Source organism: Schistocerca piceifrons, chromosome 3 (genome assembly GCF_021461385.2).
Source record: "Schistocerca piceifrons isolate TAMUIC-IGC-003096 chromosome 3, iqSchPice1.1, whole genome shotgun sequence".
Lineage (NCBI taxonomy): Eukaryota > Metazoa > Arthropoda > Insecta > Orthoptera > Acrididae > Schistocerca > Schistocerca piceifrons.
In genome coordinates, this window is record NC_060140.1 from 605021318 (window position 1) to 605042893 (window position 21576).

At 41.4% G+C, this 21576-nt stretch overlaps 1 protein-coding gene across 2 annotated transcripts in view; it reads left to right on the forward strand.

Moving 5' to 3' along the window:
* The window catches only part of LOC124789739 (allantoinase), a 253013-nt gene that overhangs the window by 187886 nt on the left and 43551 nt on the right, over positions 1-21576 (forward strand). For both annotated transcript variants that reach the window (XM_047257193.1, XM_047257192.1), the window contains exons 9-10: positions 11327-11465; positions 21183-21355. In XM_047257193.1, the coding sequence (XP_047113149.1) occupies positions 11327-11465; positions 21183-21355 (312 nt within the window). The remainder of the gene's footprint in view (positions 1-11326; positions 11466-21182; positions 21356-21576) is intronic.

Consider the following 21576-nt stretch of genomic DNA (forward strand, 5'->3'; position numbering starts at 1 on the left):
TGTGGCTTCTCTCTGAGCTACCATGTCAATGAGAATGCACATTTTGACTACGATCCTCACACCGTTCGAGCGTCCGTCGCTTCTCAGCGCCCCCCCCCCCCCCCCCCCCCCCCCCCGGCGTCAAGTGAATTTCGCGATTCCCGCATTATGGGACGCCAATAATCCGGACTCGCAATCTTCTGCATGCTCTACTTCCGTCCGAAGTAATAGGCACACCTCCGCAGTGACTGCAGTGCCGAATCTGCCGAAATTACCAGACTTCAAACCCGCTCACCTGGAGTTCGGGTTTAACCTGGTTGAGCAAACATTCAATGTCTGTGCTTTGGACGACGACGCACGCTTCGCCTGCCTCATGAACCATCTTCACGACCGCGTCGATTTAATTTATGATCTGGTCAAAGCACCCCCCATAGCAGGGAAGTATGCTGTGGCAAAACAAATGATACTGGAGCGCGTCTCTAAAACCAGGAGAGAAAATGTGCGACAGCTCATCTACGAAGAGCGTCTCGGCGACATGTCTCCGTCCCAGCTGTGGCGGTGCATCCATCTTCTCGTCGATGAGCAAGTTATGCCTGATGACATGCTCGCAGAAATCTGGACTGAAAAGCTGCCTTTGCCTGTCCAGACTGCAATCTCTGCATATGAAGATAGGCCAGTAAATGAACGTTTACGCGCCGCCGACAGAGCATACTCCGCCAGGCAATGTGAGCTCCGTGCACTGCATTCTGGACGTGACCACACTAAGATGCTTTCTGACGCCACGCCCTTGTCTGATGCTGCCGATAACAAGTTTTTTAAACTAGCCGCCCTGCCTGCACCTTCAACTCCTCGCAACGACAGTGCATCGGCCTCTGTGGAAGACTCTGGGGCACATACTCCGTCACCTAGCAACTACCCACAAGGGCACAGGCCCACCCAACCTTACTGTTTCTTCCACACGAGATTTGGGGAGCAAGCTTGCAAATACCAGTCACCGTGTTCTTACTCGAACTCCAACCGCAGGTAGGCTACGGTGCCACCTACTGCGATGTAAACAATGGGCACCATCCCATGTTGCACTCCGTTTCGGACAATAACAGTAAGTGTGGTCGAGTCTATGTTCGCGATTTACGATCAGGTGTATGTTTTCTGGTAGACACTGGCGCAGACGTCTCTTTGCTGCCAGTTCGCCTAGCAACCAATAAAGTGCAACCATACAAAACAGTACTTCGTGCAGTGAACTTGTCTACCCTACAGTGTTCGGGTTCCACTTTGTATACAGTGAAACTTTCGCCCGAGTGCAAGCTGGAGTGGACGTTTCTAGTGTCAACAATTGAAGAACCTATTCTCGGAATTGATTTCCTCAAGCACTATCAGTTGTCACTAGATTTTGTGCAAAATACTGTGTCTTACCCCTCCTTTAACAAACATATTCCTTTCGCTTCGCCGAGTGACAGTTCGGCTAACACCAAACATGTGTGCTGTGCTAAGAAGTGTGTAAACCTATCCTTGGAGCTGCAATCTTGGACAAACAAGTGGCTAGTGGAGTGCGCCAAGTCTTCTAAGTTGCAGATGGAACGTATGGAAATGCTGCTGCATCTCCACGACATACACCACGAGTTGGCCTCCACACAACAACGCCTCGCGGCACTACAAGCAGACGACTCGTCGGCTACAAACAAGGTCAGTCCGTGCCAATCTGGTGTTCCCGTGCCTGCGCACATTAACGACAATGTTGTGAACTCAGTAAACTGTGTCAGCACCCCCTTTTGTAATGATAGGATATGCCCAAGTGCTCATGCTCCTTGCGTTCCGAATGGAAAATTAACTTTCCAAGCTTGTGGCAATGAACTACGGCCATCTGCTGTCCGGCTACGCCCACTCGTGCCTACAGCGCTCGTAGCGGCACAGCCCGCTACCAAGAACCAGTGTACCAACCTCGCACATGTTAACACATGTGTGTGGCCTTTACGCAGCCTACGAGCAGGTGGCACACCTGTACTTCCGTGCCCTCAGCGCCACAGCTTGGCCCGTCCGCCACTGCCTGTTCCACTTCACGGACATCTGACATCATGCCGCACCACGTATTGCAGTAGTCACTAACGGCGCAGTTCATCGGTTACGTCTAACCGATGGGCCGCCCATATCGCAACGTCCACGCCGCCTCAAGCCTGAATTTATGAAAATTGCAAAAGAACAATTGGACGATCTGTTACAAAAGGGAATAATTGAACCTTCTTCCGGTTGCTGGGCTAGTCCTATCCTGTTTGACCAAAAGAAAGACGGTACTTGGCGTATGGTCGGAGACTATAGGCGTTTAAATGCCCGCACCATCATTGATAAATATCCGGTCCCACACATCGCAGACTTCAATCATGCGCTCGCAGGTGCAAAGTACTTCTCTGTTTTGGACTGTAAGCACGCATTTCATCAGATTCCTATGGCTCCGGAGGACATTGAAAAGACTGCCATAACCACTCCCTTCGGGCTGTTCCAATACAAATTTATGCAGTTTGGGTTGAAAAATGCACCCCAAACGTGGCAGCGTTTCATCAATCAAACTTTATCCCACCTAGACTTTTGTTTCGTATATATGTACGACATATTGGTTTTTGCTTCTACTTTAGAACAGAGTGAGGAGCGTGTTCAAGTCGTGACAGATATTTTAGCAGCCGCTGGTATTGAACTGAACAATAAAAAGACTCAATTGCACCAGTCATCCGTCACATTCCTAAGTTATGTTGTGTCATCGGACGGTCTGACACCACCACAGGACAAGATCAAGCCTGTTCTCGAGATGCTACGCCCTCAGACCTACAGGGAATTACGCAGGTTCATCGGAACAGTTAATTATTACCGGAAACATTTGCCAGCCGCTTCTGCGGTGCAGGCTCCTCTCACAGATGCTCTCGCTGGCCCACAAACTTCTGGCACCTGCCAGGTACCATGGACACCAGACATGGACAAGGCATTTAATGAACTCAAACAGCTGTTGGCCTCCGCTGTCACTATTGCTCACCCACGGGTGGATGCCACAATGTTTATCACTACTGACGCTAGTGACAATGCTATCGGCGCAGTACTGAGTCAGACATACAACGATGTTACGACCCCCGTGCAGTTTTTCTCAAAAAAGCTCAACAACGCGCAGAAGAAATACTCAGCATTCGACAGAGAACTACTTGCAGTTTACGAGGCCATAAGACACTTCAGAGCTGATGCTGAGGGACGAGATTTCTATGTGCTCACTGATCGCAAGCCGTTGGTTCCTGCCATAAAAAATCCTGCGGCTGATCCGCCTCCACGACACTTTTGTCACATCGATTACATCTTGCAATTTACAAATGACATTCGCTACATCCAAGGAGCGGACAATGTGGTCGCTGATTTTCTCTCGCGTGTTGGTGCTGTCGCAACCTTAATTGACTTAACGGACCTACCTCAGTTGCAATCGGCAGACCCCGATACCATGCAGTTAATTTCAGACCACAGCTCCTCTCTCCAACCGGTACGCTCTACTTTCCCTGGCATATCTGACTTAGTGTGGTGTGATGAATCGACTGGTACATTGCGGCCATTCATTCCTAAGCCCCTTCAATGCCAGGTCTTTGACAAACTACACACATTAGCACACCCCGGTGTCAAAGCCTCCACCCGTCTGGTAGCTGAACGGTTTGTCTGGAGAAACATGCGCCGTGACTGTCAGTCTTGGGCAAGGGCATGCATGGTGTCAACAGAACAAAGTTTCCAGGCACACTTCTCCACCCCTTGGCTGTTTTGCCCAACCTCCAGGCCAGTTTCACCATGTTCATGTCGACCTCGTAGGCCCTTTGCCCCCCTCCGAGGGTTTCTGTTACTTGTTTACAGCTATTGACAGGGTGACTCGGTGGGCTGAGGCTGTGCCTATTCTGAACATTACCTCTGAGACAGTAAGTCGAGCATTCTTAGATTCGTGGATCTCTAGATTTGGCTCACCTGTTTACCTCACCACTGACCAGGGTCGACAATTCGAGTCTTCAGTTTTCTCTGACTTATGTAAAATGTGTGGTATTGTCAAAATTCATACTTCTGCATACCACCCCCAAATCAATGGGCTTGTCGAGCGATGGCATCGCACCCTGAAGTCTGCCCTGCATTGCCATGACTCACTATGGACAGAGGCACTGCCCTTCGTGCTTCTTGGCCTTCGTGCGACTTTCAAGGAAGACCTCAAGGGGTCCGTAGCCGAGTTTGTATATGGCCAACCTCTGGTTTTGCCTGGAGAATTAGTCACTCCGACCCCATTTCCATGGCCCTCTGAACTCCCTTCACTTCTCGAGCGGGTGCGCTTGCACTGCAGCAAAATTCAGCCGCCACCTCCGGCTGCTCATACACCTCCGTGCGTGTACGTACCGCGCCCGCTAGACTCTTGTGAGTACGTGTTTCTCAGAGACGACTCAGTCAAAGCCCCGCTTCAGTTGCCCTACACAGGTCCTTACAAGGTCGTCAAACGCTCTGAGAATAACATGGATCTCCTCATAAAAGACTCTGTAACCACGGACTCACTCAACCGAGTGAAACCAGCTTTCATTGAGCCTCAGGTGAACCTCCCTGATTCTGCCCCTATTTCTCCCACTCCTGCTTCGAGCGGCCATCCATCTTCCCACACCATGCATTTGGGTATTGATTTTCCACAGCGTGTTTCTCTGCCAAGTACTGCTCCTTCTCCGCGTTCATCTAATTCGAATGGCCAATCTTTTCGGGGCTTCACTCCTCACAGCCCTCACAGTCGAACTGCCAACCACTCGGATTCTACCATTGTGTTACCATCTTCGTGTGACAGCTCTTTGTCACGCCGTTCAACCCACGCTGGCTCCTCGTTGCCTTCGGTCACGCTCCCTTGCCTGTCAGCTGATCGCCCGAGGTTGTCTCCTGCACAGTCTAGTGCACCTGCCACCCCCCTCTTAGCAGATGCTTCCCCCTGCCATGGCTTTCCCATACCTCCCTGCCTCCCTACCATTGCTCGTACAGGTGCCATCCAAGAATTCACAACACATGTGCACCCTGATGACATACATAAATTATCTGTTGTCGTAGATGGCGATACAGTGTGTGTGGTACTTGCGTGTGACAATATTGAGGGAGGAAGTGCAGAATCTCGTGTGGTGCGCCGCTTTAAATTGAGCAGAAGTGCTGCGTGTGGCAATTTGCGTGCCTTTGTTAGGCCTTCTGGCAAGGTGATTCTCCGCCTGCCGGCTGACGAAGTGCTACACCTTCACTCCAGGACGGGACGTCGTCTTCAGCCGCCGGCGTCGCTTGCTGACTTCACCGTCGACGTACCAGGCTTCACCCCCCGGTCTCCTACCAGTCGACCGCTTCCGCCTGACGCAGAAGAACTGTGCGTTACCTTCCTAGCTTCTCACACCCCCCCCCCCCCCCCCCATTCACAGGGACGTACTCCATACTGCGCGGGGTGGGGGGGGGGGGGGGCTATGTGGCGTAGAGCGCCATAAAAATCGATATTTGTTCTGTGCGTAAGTGTGCTATCTTTGAGGAGAGGGGCTTTGGAGAGCATGTTGGACGCTAACGGCAGTTAGCCTCCGGACTTGTATCTGTGTAGACGCTAAGTGTGAATAAATCTGTATATGAGAGAATTCTAGTTGTTTACCTACAACTATACTATATTCCCTCAGTTATTTTGTACAACATACACTGTTCCAATTTTATTGAAGGCTTGTTATATAACTTATTTATATAATGAAAAATCATTTTGTCATTTAGTAAGTTTCCACTGATTTACAATCCTTTGAAGTCTAATTATTATGCTGTGTAATGTTACACAGTGATGGTAGTAAGTTGTTAATTAACATTGGTCATACATGAAATACATTAAAATGATGTATCACGCATACTACTTTTAAATTATAAGCAGTATAACATAGCTATTCAGAGCTGATCCCATGGTTATGGTAAACACATCATAGTGCTTTTGCATTTGATGTCTTCTTGCATTATTCTGTGTTTTGTGTTACAATTTTTTACAGTTACAAATTACAGGCATTTTCACTGTTGTCCAAGTATTTCACAGAACCAGAGATGATTGGGTAACAATGTGTATAAATGATACGCACATTATTACAATGTAATAACCCACTAGAGATGGCAGGTCTCTTATGCCAAAATATTCAGAAAATGTTACTGACCAATCTCTGATATTTTAACACTTTGTCTACTATTGAGATGTATGTTTCCCACAATATGTTACCAGAGAAGCAATTGGAATTTGTTGCATGTTTTGCTTTGTGTCAGTGTCCCACTGGTAAAGGGAAGCATACTAATGGTTTGCAGAATCCTTACAATTATAAATTGCACCTATATGCTGTGCTGTTCTCAAGTTTCATTGTTATACCTCATCTCTGTATTGTCAAATTGAATTAGTTCACAAATGCATGCAGGCAACCCAATTACCAGATCTGCAAAGCAAGTCATCTTTGCACCTTCCCAGACACATGTCAATGACTTGCACCCACAAATTGGTGCTTGCCGCATCACAAACAAAGCCCACATTGATACTCAGGAGTTCAGTTATTTGGTAATAGTTACCACAGACATAAATATCTGTTATATTAATTCACTGAATCACTAAATAAGTACAGTTATTTTCTTTACAGGCACTGTCAGTTAGCCTATCATATCTGTCTGGCAAATTATAAGTGCAAAGATCTGTTGAACATCATTTAATTGTTCATAATTTTTAGTGAGCTTCAAGGAGCTTATAGTAAAATCACCGGTTAAAGCAATGCTAAATTCTTATATTTCCTAAACACAATATTAACTACTTATTCTGTTTTGTAAGAAATTGTCAGTTATACAACAAGATTTGCACAGCCTTATTGCAGCAAGACTCTTTATTTACCACTAGCTAGCTTTACTGCTGATACTTCAAATCTTGTTTCTACACTAAGACCTGTTTTTAAATACAGTTTATGAACTGTAGATGGTCTCTAGAACACATGGCAACAAACACCATCTCCACTCCCACCATCTCTTTTATGTCACATTTCCACATTTCTATGTGATACTTAGCTGAAATTATTGGACAGAACATAGCTTTCAAATTTCATCATAATATTTAAACATAAGATTATGGCCCAAGCTGCCAGAAATGGCAGTTATGTGTGAATGAGTTGTGCTTGCTTGTGTATATGAATGGATATGAATGGTGTGTGTGTGTGTGTGTGTGTGTGTGTGTGTGTGTTTGTTTCTCTTTTTCTGATGAAGGCTGTGGCCAAAACCCTCAGGGAACACTAATGTGTTCCTGAGACAGTTAGATTCTGTCTTATCCCAAGTGTACTCAAAATCAAAGGATCTAATAGTTACAGGTGATTTCAATGTAGATTTCCTAAATGAAAGCAACGTTAAAGCAGATTTAGAACATCTAGTTGATTCTTATAATCTGATGACAGTAGTAAATTTTCAAACTAGAGTTACCGAGAACTGTCAGTCATTGACAATATATTTATAGATAAGTCAAGAGTAAAAAATATCAGTGTACATCCAATTCTTGGCCTTTCTGATCATGGAGGTCAGTTGCTTAATTTCACTGACATCAATCTGTGCAACAGTTCTGAGAATTCTTGGAAATCTTTTAGGATAATAAATGATGAAACCATCAAAAATTTCAACAACAGCCTGCAAGAGATAGATTGTAGTCCAGTTTTCAAAGAAGCAGATGTGAACAAAAAGTATAATACATTTCTAAATGAATTTATGTCTATTTTTGAAGCCACTTTTCCTAAAAAAAAAAAAAAAAATAATTAGAAACAGTCATGTAAGCACTACCAGTAAGTCATGGATCACTGCATGGATAAAAACATCCTGCAGAACAAAGAGGATGCTATATAATTCCCTCAAAACTTGTAATGATCCAAAAAAAAACATCAGCATTACAAACTTTACTGCAGCATCCTAAAGAAGGTAGTAAATAAGTCAAAAAATGTGCATTACGTCTGAAACTGATACACCTGACAACAAAATAAAAACAATTTGGAATGTAATAAAGTGGGAAACTCAAAAAACAGGGAACAGAACACCCATAGAACTTAAACAAGGTACCAGTATTGTAAAGAAACCTGAAACTGTTGCAGAAATCTTCAACAGGCACTTTTTGTCAGCAGCAGAGAAGACAGGCTGTAAAGGTTCTGCGGGTGAATCATTGGCTCTTCTACAGAAAGCTATCAAGTAATAGACTAGCCGCAGGTATCCTTATCTCATGTTGCAGTAAAAGACATTGAAAGAATTATTACCTCATTAAAAAATAAAAAGTTGTAGGTCTGGCCAATATTTCCTGTAAAATATTGAAATGTTGCTATAAATATATAAGTCCAGTCTTATGCAACATATTCAATACATCGCTGCAAGAAGGAATTTCCATGACAGGCTAAAACTAGATGTAGTGATACCACTCTTTAAAAAAGGTGAGAAAGACAATGTTTCAAATTATCGTCCAAGTTCCCTTTTAACTATCTTTTCAAAAATTCTTGAAAAACTGATGCACAGGTTGATTGTCAATCATCTCAGCTTCCACAATATCCTAAACAAAAGTCAGTTTGTTTTTTGTGCAGGTCTTTGTACAGAACAAGCAATATTCTCTTTCACCAATCAAGTTCTGGAAGCCATGAACAAAAAGATGTCTCCAGTAGGTATTTTTTGTGACCTCTCTAAAGCCTTTGATTGTGTAAACCATCTAATTCTTTTGAAAAAAGCAGAATATTATGGTTTGGGTGGTACCATTGGTTCATGGATCCAGTCATACCTAAAGGACCGAAAGCAGACTGTAATGCTGAATGGCATGTCCAGAGAACCTGCCTCATCTGAGTGGGGCACAGAAAGTTGTGGTGTGCCACAAGGCTCTGTGTTGGGTCCACTGCTGTTTCTCATCTTCATTAATGATCTCCCACTTTGTTCTGATACAAAGAGTAAATTTACTCTTTTTGCAGATGACACTACAATTCTAATTGATGATTTTACAGACAACAATCTTGAACAAACTACAAATGAAGTTTTCAATGGTATAGTAAATTGGTTTTCTTCAAATGGTATCTCACTCAATACAGATGAAACCCTTTCTATGAGATTCCATACTCCACAAAGAAATCTGGAAGAAATTAACATTATGTGTAGAGATCAAGCAATACAAAAAGTTGAGGTTACAAAATTCCTGGGTGCTTATATAGACAGCAAATGTAATTGGTCAACACACATTCTTCATCCTTACAAAACACTTAGCTCAACAATATTTGCACTGTGGATTATTGCTTCAGTGGCTGATGTAGATACCATTAAGGCTTCTTACTTCGGCTATTTTCATTCATTAATGTCATATGCTATTATATTCTTGGGGAACCAACCTCTCGCAAAGAAAATTTTCACTGCACAAAAAAAAGCCATCAGAATAATGAGTTGTGTCCATCACAGATACTCTTGTAGATGCTTGTTTCGAAAGATGGGGATCTTTACCACCGCCTCACAGTATATCTTTTCTTTGTTGACCTCTGTCTGTAATAACCGTTCTATCTACAAATATAACAGCCAATTTCATGACTATAACACAAGGACCAAAATCAGTCTGCACATTGAATTGAAAAGTCTCACTATGGTTCAAAAAAGGAGCTTACTACTCCAGTATTAAGTTGTTTAACACTCTCCCACCACACATCAAAAGCCTTAACAATAGATTGCCAGCATTCAAACAAACTCTCAAGGAGTACCTCATAGAGAAATCTTTTGATACAATTGATGAATATGTGAAAGAAAATTTATACAATCACTAAACTTGCAAGTGTTGTATAAATAGTGTAATTAATTTTGTTTTGAATAGGCATATGAAAATTGTTTATTGGTATTTCTGTATTTCCCTTGGAATAGTGAACTTATCTCGATTCCTGTATATATTACTCACCCTTAACAGGTGAAACAAAAACTTTCTGTTAATTGAATGTGCTGTTGTTTAGTTGGTTACATTGTATCTTTTTCTTTCAGTTATGTAAGCTATATTTCAGGTGTGTACAAGCAGACACATTCCATATCATATATATATTACTTATCCTTAATATGCGAAAAACAATTTTCTGTTTTTTGAGTGTGCTGTTGTCTATTGACTTTATTTACATTGTATCCTTATCATATGTGTTTATACAAGTTATGCTTGAACTATGTACAATTTGACATGTTCCATATCCTTGCAATTCACTCGCTTCAAGGATCTATGGAACATGAAATAAATAAAAAGCCTAGTGTAAATATCTTTTAATTGTGCCTGTCTGCAGTTCAAGTATGGTCTTTACAGTAATTAGGAATCTATCTTTTCCTACATTGTTGATATTTCTTCCTGGAGTTTCCGTTGTTTAACTAAACATATGTCTTTAAGTGGAGTAAAGATTGTCTTCTGAGCAAAGGTGTGTAGTGGTAAGACAATGGACTCACATTCAGGAGAATGGTGGTTTAAATCAGTGTCTTGCCATCTTGATTTAAGTCTTTATTGTGGATTTCCTAAATAACATAAGGTAAATACCAGGAAGGATTCTATGAAGAGGATTGAAGTAACCACATAAAGATGTCATGTGGCACTCAGTATGGTCACTAGAAGTCAATTGCTGTGCCAGCACATTAACCATACTTTGAAACACTTATCTTCATAAAGGGCAGATGAGCACAATTGTTTCACTTTTAAGGCATGATGCTTAAATAAGTATGGCAGTTAATCTGAAGTGACAATGATGAGTGCTTAATGGCAGTTGATGTTACTTCCTAAACAAAGTATTAGATATATTTTTAATTTTCTATTTAGTTCCCATTTTTTAATATTTTTACAGCTGTTTCTATTTCATAGCAAATTTCATTATGGTTTTTTCTAAATTTTTAGTTCTGCTGAAAACTCGTTAGAGTTAGAACTCAATATTTGTTTTGAACCTGACAAATGCATGCAAGACATTCATGAATCAAAGAGTGTACTGGCATTTTCAAAATATTGTTAAAATCAAGATAGTTTATGAAAAATATATACCTTGTGAAAAATATGTACCAATACTGGAAGACAAACAATCATACTTGAAAATTCATTTGTTAAAGCATGTAAAAATAATAGAAGAAAAACAACAATAACTCAAACATTTGACAGTCCACTTGTCAGTATTTAGATATTATCCAATGTATTGTTGTCATTTAGATACTAACCTATGTATTCCTCAATTAAGTTCAAACAAAATACACTTCCCCATACTTCAGTGACTCAATTTCTTACTGCATTTCTTAGCTGTTAACTGATTCTGTTTATGCAACTCACATTGAGCTCTGAATCATATTGCAGGAAAGACTTTGGGCTGCTTTGACTTCTGGAGAGATAGATTTTGTTGTCTCGGATCATTCTCCCAGTACACCAGATGTAAAATATTTTGATGAAGGTGATTTTCTTTGTGCCTGGGGTGGAATTCCATCGCTGCAGTTAGGTAAATTTAATTTCCATTGCACAATGCTGAAATTATTTCATAAAAATGTGAGGAATACATATTTATAAACAAATGTCATGTGAAATTTATATTAAAGATGGTGAAGGAAGGAGATTCAAAATTTATAGAAGAAATTTTTAGGCAGTTTATAGCAACCTGATGTTTAGTTCACACACTAATCAAATTCAAATGGGACAACAGCAACTCCTTTATTCTCTATCTTTCTGCTGTATTGTGCTACTAGTGAACATGAGTGTGAGTCCACAAACTGCAGTGCTGCAGTGTGAACTGCAGTGCTGCAGTGTGTGTGTACTTAAATCAACCTCCTACTGCATCAGTGCATGCTGATCACTAGAGGCCACCTGTAGAAGTGTACGCACAGGACAGTCTCCACCAAGCTGCCTACCAGCAACTCATGCCTTTGTATTCACAGAGCAGCGCTGACTCACTTGCATTATATTCATTTACTTTGTACCACTCACATTAGTTGTTCTATAAATCACTTATGTTACACCTTCTGTATGATTCTTTTGTCTTCTTATGTGTGGAATCATTAGAGGATTACTTCTGTTATTGTTCAGAGCTTTATGAATAAAGCCACATTTGTGTTACCTGGATTGGTTTCATATATTACTTGGTTACTGCACAATTGGTGATGAATTTGGAATCATTTCCGCATATGCAGTCTTTAAGTACAGTTTCATTAGGTTTAGCCATTATGGACACTGTGCTACCAGCACTGATTGAACACCTTACTTCGGCAGTGACCCATTTCCTGGCTTCCATTAACAGACAGGGTAGTGTTCCATTGGTCTATCCACCCACTTTTCCTCCACATGATGATTCACCCAATGATTGGGAAGCTTACAAAAAGAGACTCAGACAGCATTTTTTGGCTTTCAATGTGACAGACTCGAATTTGCGCAAATCCTGATTCCTTCCATAGATTCTACCTAGGTTGTATCAATTACTGTGTCAGCTTGTCCCTTTACAAGAACTGGTACCTCTCACTTTTGATTACATGTGCACTTTATTGTCCAACAATCGTCACAAACATATTGATGTCATAGTGACATGACCTGAATTCCACTGATGGCACAAGAAACAAAACCAGTGATATAGGATGTGGGCAGCTGACCTTCACGGCCTTAGCCATAAGTGTTAGTTTGTGGCTGACACCAATAACGACTCTTATGCAGAATCTATGGTGCGCAATGCAATTATCTGTTCATCTCCGAACAAGAAAGGACACCAGAAGGCTTTACTCTCTGAAAACTCCTCATCGACAGAAGTTCAGCATATAGCACAATCTTTCGAAATTTCTCAGGCACCATGTAACCAAACTGAAACATGGAGTGACAAAGCTTGCATGAGGAAGTGGCAGTGATGGTAGTGAGCATGTGGGCCCAGCACCAAGCAGCCCAAGGCCAACCCAAGCAGCCATGACTCTTACAATGCCAGTATCAGTGTTCTCTGTTTCCATCCTGTTCACTTTTGTTTTGTTCAGCATAACATATGGCATGTCCCTAGTACTGGGCTACTCTTAATGCTCATCTCCAAATAGGCCACATCACCCCTGTATGTCATTCACCGAAGGTTGCTCAGGATATGGACATGGGCACAAACTGTGTGACTCCAATGTTTCTGACTTCTCCTGGTTGTTTATTGAGTTTATCATTTTTTACCAAATGGTCTGGCTACAGGTCAACACAAATACTGCAATGATGTTATTGAATTCTCAAACCTATGTGAGTTTAGGTTCACCACCTTGGTCACCAGTCACACAGAAGCTGGTCAGTTATAATAAACAGAATATTGTGCTACATGGAAAATTTACAGCATCTGCCTCTTAGAAGTCGATCGTTCATTCCATCACATTTTTAGTGGTTGCTGACCCCAGTGTTGAGAACTTGTTCAGGATGGACACATCTCAGGCATGTGGATTTCATATCACTGGCACAGTTCACCTTGTGTCCAACTAGGTTCCATATACTCAACTGGAGTTTTTGGATGGAATAGGGTATGCTACAAATTTCTCTGCTCAAATTTCTTTGAAATCCACTGCTCGGCATCAGTTTTGTCATGCACATCCTATTTCTGTCACTCTGAAAGATCAACTGAAAGCAGAATTGGACAGGCTTCAGTCGCTAGGGGTGGTGCAATCTGTTATGGCTAGCGAATGGTCATCTTCACCGGTTGTTGCTGGTGGGGAAACTTTGACTCTGTGGTGACTTCAGTATTACTGTCAATGCTTAGTCAGTCATGGATACCCATGCTCTCCCATGCCACGAGGAACTGGTGGCAAAAATATTGGATGGCCACAACTTTTCTAAAATTGATTTTTCTGAAGCATGTCTGCAGGTTCCTGTGGATGAAGAGTCTCAGCGAGTTCTGGTTTTGAATACTCCTTTGTGCTCTATCAATTTTTGTACCTTCCTTTTGGTGTGCCTTGCACCCCACTACTCTTGGCCTCTTGCCTAGGTACATTCTCTCCAGAACAGCAGATAGTTTTGGTGACTGACGCCCCACAGTATCGCCTTGGTTCAGTTCTAGTGTACCGATATGCAAACAGCTCTGAACAATCTATTGCTTTCATCTTTAAATCTTCACTGCAGCTCAGCAGTGTTACTCTCAGGTGGAAAAAGAGGCTCTTTCCATAGCCTATTCTCTCCAGAAATTTCATATTATTTTTTAGTGGGTCCAAGTTTCACCATATTACTGACCATAAACCCTTGGTATCCCTGTTTAACCTTCACACTCCTTTGCCTAACAAGGCAGCACACTGTCTACAGTGCTGGGTGCTGTTCTTGTCTCAATACAATTATGACATCCATTTTTGACCTATGCCTAACATGCCAATGCGGACACCCTGCCCCCCCCCCCTCCCCCTTTCCTATGGGTCTTGATCCCAACTTTGATCATGAATCATTGCTTTGCTTCCATTTTGATACTGAAATGCAGGCTGCAGCAGAGAGCTCCCAATTACAAGCTTGTGCGCAGCAGTTACTGGTTCTCCATCAAAATGTTCAGATTGTTCAAAAGGGCTGGCTGGATAAATTGCCTGGTTGGGCTTCAAACCCCCCGCACAACTATTTTTTCTTATGGTATCACCTCTCAGTTTTTTATGGCATTTTGCTGTTATCCACAGAAGACCTATCTCCCAGAATAGTCATGCCTGCTGCATTACAGAGTGAGATTCTACACCTTCACCAGGACCATTGGGGAGTTTCATGCACTAAACTGTTAACCAGGACACGTTTTTTGGCCAGGGATTGATGGCGAAATTTTCTATTTTACCACAGCTAGTGAGCAGTGTGCATGACAACAGGCAGCTCCCAGGTCACCTCTGTCTCCCTGGCCCATTCCACAGCAGCCATGGGAACGTATTCATGTAGGCTTTTCGGATCCCTTCTTTACCTCCTATTGGCCCATGGCTGTAGTGCATGCTCCCAGTTTCTTTACATTCTCTGGTGTTTGTCAACATCAATGGAGGTCACAATTCATATGCCTTTGAGGGTTTTTCTATTGAGAGATTGCCCTGTACCTTGATTTCTGATGATGGGCCCCAGTTCATTTCTCACACCTTTCAATTTTTTTGTTCTCATCAAGGCATTCATCATGTTACAGTTCCAGCATTCCATCCTCAATCAAATGGTGAGACAGAACAACTAGTGCATATGTTAAATTCCCAAATGAAAAAGTTTGTTGTGTCTTATTCAGCAGATGATGGCCTTCTCCATTTTGTGAGGACCTATTGCTTCACACTTGTTGTTGTTGTTGTTGTTGTTGTTGTCTTCAGTCCAGAGACTGGTTTGATGCAACTCTCCATGCTACTCTATCCTGGGCAAGGTTCTTCATCCCCCAGTACCTAATGCAACCTGCATCCTTCTGAACCTGTTTAGTGTATTCATCTCTTGGTCTCCCTCTACGATTTTTACCCACCACGCTGCCCTCCAATACTAAATTGGTGATCCCTTGATGCCTCAGAATATGCTCTACCAACCGATCCCTTCTTCCAGTCAAGTTGTGCCACAAATTTCTCTTCTCTCCAGTTCTATTCAATACCTCCTCAATAGTTACGTGATCTACCCACCTAACTTACAGCACTCTTCTGTAGCACCACATTTCGAAAGCTTCTATTCTCTTCTTGTCTAAACTATTTATCATCTATGTTTCACTTCCATACATGGCTACACTCCATACAAATACTTTCAGAAACAACTTCCTGACACTTCAATCTATACTCGATGTTAACAAATTTCTCTTCTTCAGAAATGCTTTCCTTGCCACTGCCAGTCTAAATTTTATATCCTGCTTCCACACTTATGGGGAAGTAAATCCTGGCTGAGTTGCTTCTCAGACAGCAGCCATGCATTTCCTCAATATTCTGTAGCCTGCACTGCACTTGCTGCAATCAGGTTCACCTGCCCACTTTGCAGCGGGATCGCTGGTGTCGGTGTGAAGTTTTAGTCACCAGCCCAAGGGGATTCCAGTCACTGTTGTCTAATGCCTGGGACACTGTCATTGTGATGTCCACCCCAGCTGATAGGCTGGTGGCACACCACTTTGATCAGTTGCACCCCTGCTTGCTGCTGGAAGCTACTGGTTCACGAGTGCAGCCCCCATCACCGCAGCCTGTCCTGCCTCCCTACGCCTCAAGCCTGTCATTTCCTATTGTGAAAGTTCCCTTGTCCCATTGGCTGCCTCCTCCATGTGCGGCAGCCTGGGGTTTCAGCTTCCTGGTGCTGGCACCAGCTTATCTCTGGCCTCGGGTCCATTGCCACAGCCTGCTGTTCTGGTCGGGCTGCCTCCTCTGGCACCCTCGCCTTCGTCACCTCATTAATTGTCATCAGTGGTTACAGCCCCACCTCCTCAGCACTGGGACCTGCATGCTGATGACAATGCAGAGATGGCGACGCTCCTCTCTGGTTCTGTCACTGGTTCCCGCATGGGCCATCACCCTCGGGCATGCCTGTGTTTCCACACGTTACAGCTCAATGTTCCGGTGCCTGCCTGACACTTTGTCTCACCTTCACTGTTGGCACCAGCTGCTGCTGTTACAGATCTAATGGTTATGTCTTTCATTGGGCTGCCAGGGTCTCCTCCACCTCTTGAACACCCTCTTCACACAATAGAGAAGTGTGCTGTATCCTGCTACTACTGCATGTGCACAAATTGTAGTGTCACTGCACAGGTGTACTTAAATCAACTGCCAATTGTATCAGCATGGGGTGGCCACTAGGGGCCACCAGTAGGAAGTGTGTAAACAGCATAATCTTCACCACGCCATCTACCGGTGACTCGTGTCTATATATGCATGGAACAGTGCTGACTCACTCTCACTACATTTTTTTTAGATTGTACTGCTCACATCAATTGTTCTGTATATCACTTATGTTGCACCATCTGTATGACTCCTTTGTCTTGTTACATGTGGAGTCATGAGAGGATTATTTCCATCATTGTTCAGAGGTTTATGAATAAAGCCATATTTGTGTTACTTGGATAGGTTTCAAGTATTACTTGGCTACTACACTTTCAACTGTTAAGAGGCCAGCATTTGCACAGTAAAATCAGGGTCAATTGAAGCTGTAGTGAGTGAATAGATAAAATCATTGTTAACACTAGTAACTGTGAATTAGGTTTTCTCTTATTTCCTTATGGAGCTACAAGCAATTATGTGTAACAGCTCATTACAGCAAATAAAGACCATTTTTGCTACAGTGAAATCTGCTCTTTCAGAATTAATAGTTAATCCCCTACCAACATTTTCAAAACATCAAACACCAGCATTATCTTTGAAGTCCACTAGTAACATGCTGATGATTGAAGAGTTAAAAGAGATATGTTGTCTTTTCAAATGAGTTGAAGATGAAAAAAATTATGAGAGAGAACTGGAATCCCCAAAGCAATTTGCTGGTAATCAAACATTTTTACAATAAATTCTAGCTACCAAAGGCAATTTGTGCAGTCTGTAAGTTCTACTGAGGACTAGGTATCCTAAAGAATATTTCATACGAAAATATATGCTTACAATTACCTTTTAAGAAGATTAACCTTCCATGTTTTTCCTTCTTAGTAACTGAGAATTGCTCTACAAAAAATCCTCTCCTTTTGCTATTAGCTCAAAGATGTGACTCTATATTTCAAAATTAAAACAAGCCATCAAATAAAAAGATCAGTATTGCATTTCAGCTGTAGTTCAGAGATGTCTTCCTGAAATATCTCCTAATTTGTTGTAATATTTAATATCCATCATATTTAATTAACACTGTTCTTTATACATTGCTAAAATGTTTCTGTTTCTAACAGGTAGTTCATCTTCTCCAAATTGTATCTATTGTATATATTGTAATGAGTAATAGCATCTACATACAGCAGCATGTCAAGGTTAGCTGTTGTGATCACTTATTCTCATCATTACAATTCATTTATACCTTTGTCTGCTCATTGTGTATCAAAGTGTGATGAAGCAGCTAAAGACAGTTAAATGGGCCTGAAATGCAAAGCTATTCTGAAACAATACAGCACTGTGTGTTGTGTAATGATCTGGTTTTAGAGGCTGTTCATTGCTGTTTCTATAAAATTACAAAGAATTCGAACATAGTAGGCTGAGAGACAGAAACTGTGGGAAATACATTCCTCACTATCTTGCTACACATGAGCTCACCTTATGCCAGGCACTAGCACATGAAGGATTGGGTCTGTAGAATGAAATAACAGGACATAGAAATGTTTTCATGGTTCCTGTATTGGACCTGGGCACAACTACATATAACATGTAGTAGGTTTACATAGGATAATGTATAACTTAAGCTGTCCCATAAAAAGCACTACTTCTCTCCTCTTGGGCACCAATATATGCGTGCACCTGCATCTGGTGTGCAAACCAAAGCAAAATTAAATATTAGGTTGAAGGTATCCTTATCATGCAATATAACCCTTTGGCATAAGCATGATTACAAGAAGGTGCCTGTACCTGGCTTACCAAAGAGCAAATGCCAAACCATGACCAAGTTGTGGTAGGTGACACACATTGGGTGTTTGCAGTATGAGCTGTGAGCACCCTTTATCCCACACAACCGTATTGAAAAGGTACTACACAATCTATAACTTGTGAACATCCTCATGGTGGTCTGCTTAACTTAGACAAACATGTCAGCACAGTTATATGCAGACTGTGCACACACAGTGTTATTGTGACCACAAAACACTATCACACACACATAATACAAAAGAAGGTGGACAGAGTGACCACAGACGAATTTACTCTAAGCTTAATCATGTGTGCCAGAAACAATACAATTAAATACTCTTGCTACAGCAGTGAGGGAAATGTTGTGCCATCAGCAAGGGTATATTTACACACTAATACCATAACCTACATGAGACACAAAAGAAACAGGCAAATAATTAAAATGTGAGCAAGGCAATATGATTAAATCTTTTACCGTGTGGAAGAAATTGACTAGTTATCACTGGAAGGGAAGTCCCAAACTGGAGCACATGTTCTTTCCTTTGATAATCTGCATGGCAAGAGTGATACAGTCCACACTGCCATAAACATTAGTACAAGGGATTCCATGAGGTGGAAGTAGTAAACTGTGAAAATGAAGTTGCTTGGTGATGCATAAGGATCAACTGCAAAACTTGCTCTGTATTAAGAGTAAATGAAGCACTCTGCCACTAGCTCTTGATAATGCTTGAAGATAACAGCAATTACAGCTTGGCCAAAGTGTGTGGTAAAGATTCACCAGTGTTGTCTTTCCTTCACTTATACCAATCTGGAGACTGTCATGGCAAGCTGTCAAATGTTCATTCTTCTAAAATAAAACACTCCAGACTTAACACTCAGAAAAGCATTGTTCCATTTAAATTAAGATGTGAGTCAGTAGGCATCAGCGCTGGAAGTGCTGGCGAGGGAGCACTTTCTGTGGTGTGCCTTTCTGGGAAAACCCAAAGCTGCAGCATGGAAGTGCATGGCAGACAGAAACTCCAACTCTTGGAATCGCATTTGCTTGAGGCCCAACCTGGCACTGTGCTATTTGTCCTCGGCTGTTGACAACTGTCGAAGCAGACAAGTGGCAGGCACATACACACTGTAGTGTGTTGCCACAAAACAATAAAAATATTTTCTGAAAAATATCTCAATTTTTTTATAGAAAACTGTTATTATACTATAAATGACTTTATGTTCACTACAGTTTAAAACCTACTCCAGTCCAATTACTGTATCAAGAAGAAATAGAAGTTACATATAGAAGTACACATGGCATAAAGGATGTAAACAAAATTGTCATTTAAGATGAAACGAGCTTAGCATATCATTGCACAAAGTTATAATTTGCTAAATACCCTAGTTACTAAACAACTACAAAGTCCCATGTATAAAAGAGTTCCAAACATCTGATTACCTACAAATGAGTTAATGTGTTCAATATTTGACTTTAAACATGTAGGCATGAAAAGGTATTAGGATAGTTTTGATATTATGCTTAAAGTTTGTTGAAAGCCACTAAGTGCTCTCATTATGAAACACTGGATGAACATAGTGTGGGTAATTTGTGCTCCATTTTAAGCAAAAGTTAATTTTTCATTCATCTTAATGTTCATGAAATCTTATCTCCTGAACTATGTGTTGCACAATAACATAATTTTGCATGTACATTCAGCAGTATATGTGGACACTGGCTGCAAACTGTGTTGGAAACAGAACTGGTAGCAAATAAATTATAAATTAAAATATCATGCCTGATGCTGAAGTTTGACTGCACAAACTGTGAAAATGTAGTAAGCGATAAACTTTTTTTTCTTTTTATCATTTTGTGTTGGTGTCAGTGAGAAAGAGTTTTTCAAAGGATTGAAATTATGTTGGAAGTGAGTCAGTGCTCTCATTCTCAAATATGTGATGAATATAGTCGAGGTATTTGGATGCTGCCAGTTGCACTGCCTCAAGACAAACACATTACTTCTGACTGTAGTGTTCTTCTTATTATGTTAACATACTGACATAAGATTATACCTCTTAATGAGTAGATTACAAAGGCATTTTAAATTCAGTGAATAATTATGAGAAAAATTGAAAATGTAAATTTTTTCGTCCTGGAGGCTGTTAGATATGCAAACTGCAATTGCAGCCTCATTCCAGTTTAGCGGTTTAGTAATTTATATGTACGTTTATCAGTACAGATAATACTATTTCACCTGATCCTTACAACGTATTTTGTTTATGGATATGACAAAAAATAAATAAATATCAGACATTCAATACTATATTAAAAACAGTAAGCAAAGATAACTGTAGTTTAGGTCACAATAAGTCTTAAATGTAAAAGTTACAGAAATTTGAATGAAGCTCTGAGCCTTCAAGCTGAGACTGCTAAGTGGCTAAGATGTATAGCACAGTAAGTATCAAGAGCAATTCCCAGATACAAAATTCCTTGCTCCTTGAAAGGCATTTGTGATGTCATATTGCCTATTCTGTCAAATATTCTGTAACATCTTATTTACATCATGAGAATACTTACAAATTACAAAACTATATCAAAGTGCATGGTGAATTTTAAACTCACAATGAATTCAGATAATCCATTACTTCAGCATATGCTCCTGTATCTTTTGCTCACTGAGTAAACAGAAAGTGCTTCTTACTTGCTTCAATAGTTATAAGGATATCATATAGTCACAAACTTTACTGACCACAACAAAATTCAACAGGACTACCACTTTTCTGGACACAAGCACGTAAACGAGGATTTTGTTTGCTGGATGCGGCACGATTTCTCTGCAAAGGTGCAGCACAGATGTGTCATCTAGATAATAGGAAAGGGTCCATTGCAGAGGGCAAGGATGCTGACTTTGTCATCTGGGATCCTGATGTATCTTTTACTGTACGTACTGCTTTTACAATATTGTCATTTATCCAATAATTCTGAATGTTCTACTGATATGCAAGCAAGAAACATGAATGATATTGACGAATTTGGCATGGAACTGTACAGACTTGAAAAACATGTTGGATACTTGATTTTAAAGAAATGTTGGTCATCTTTCTGATACCTTCCAGCAGCCTAGAGACAACAGCAAATATTTGTAACTTTTGTTTGGCACT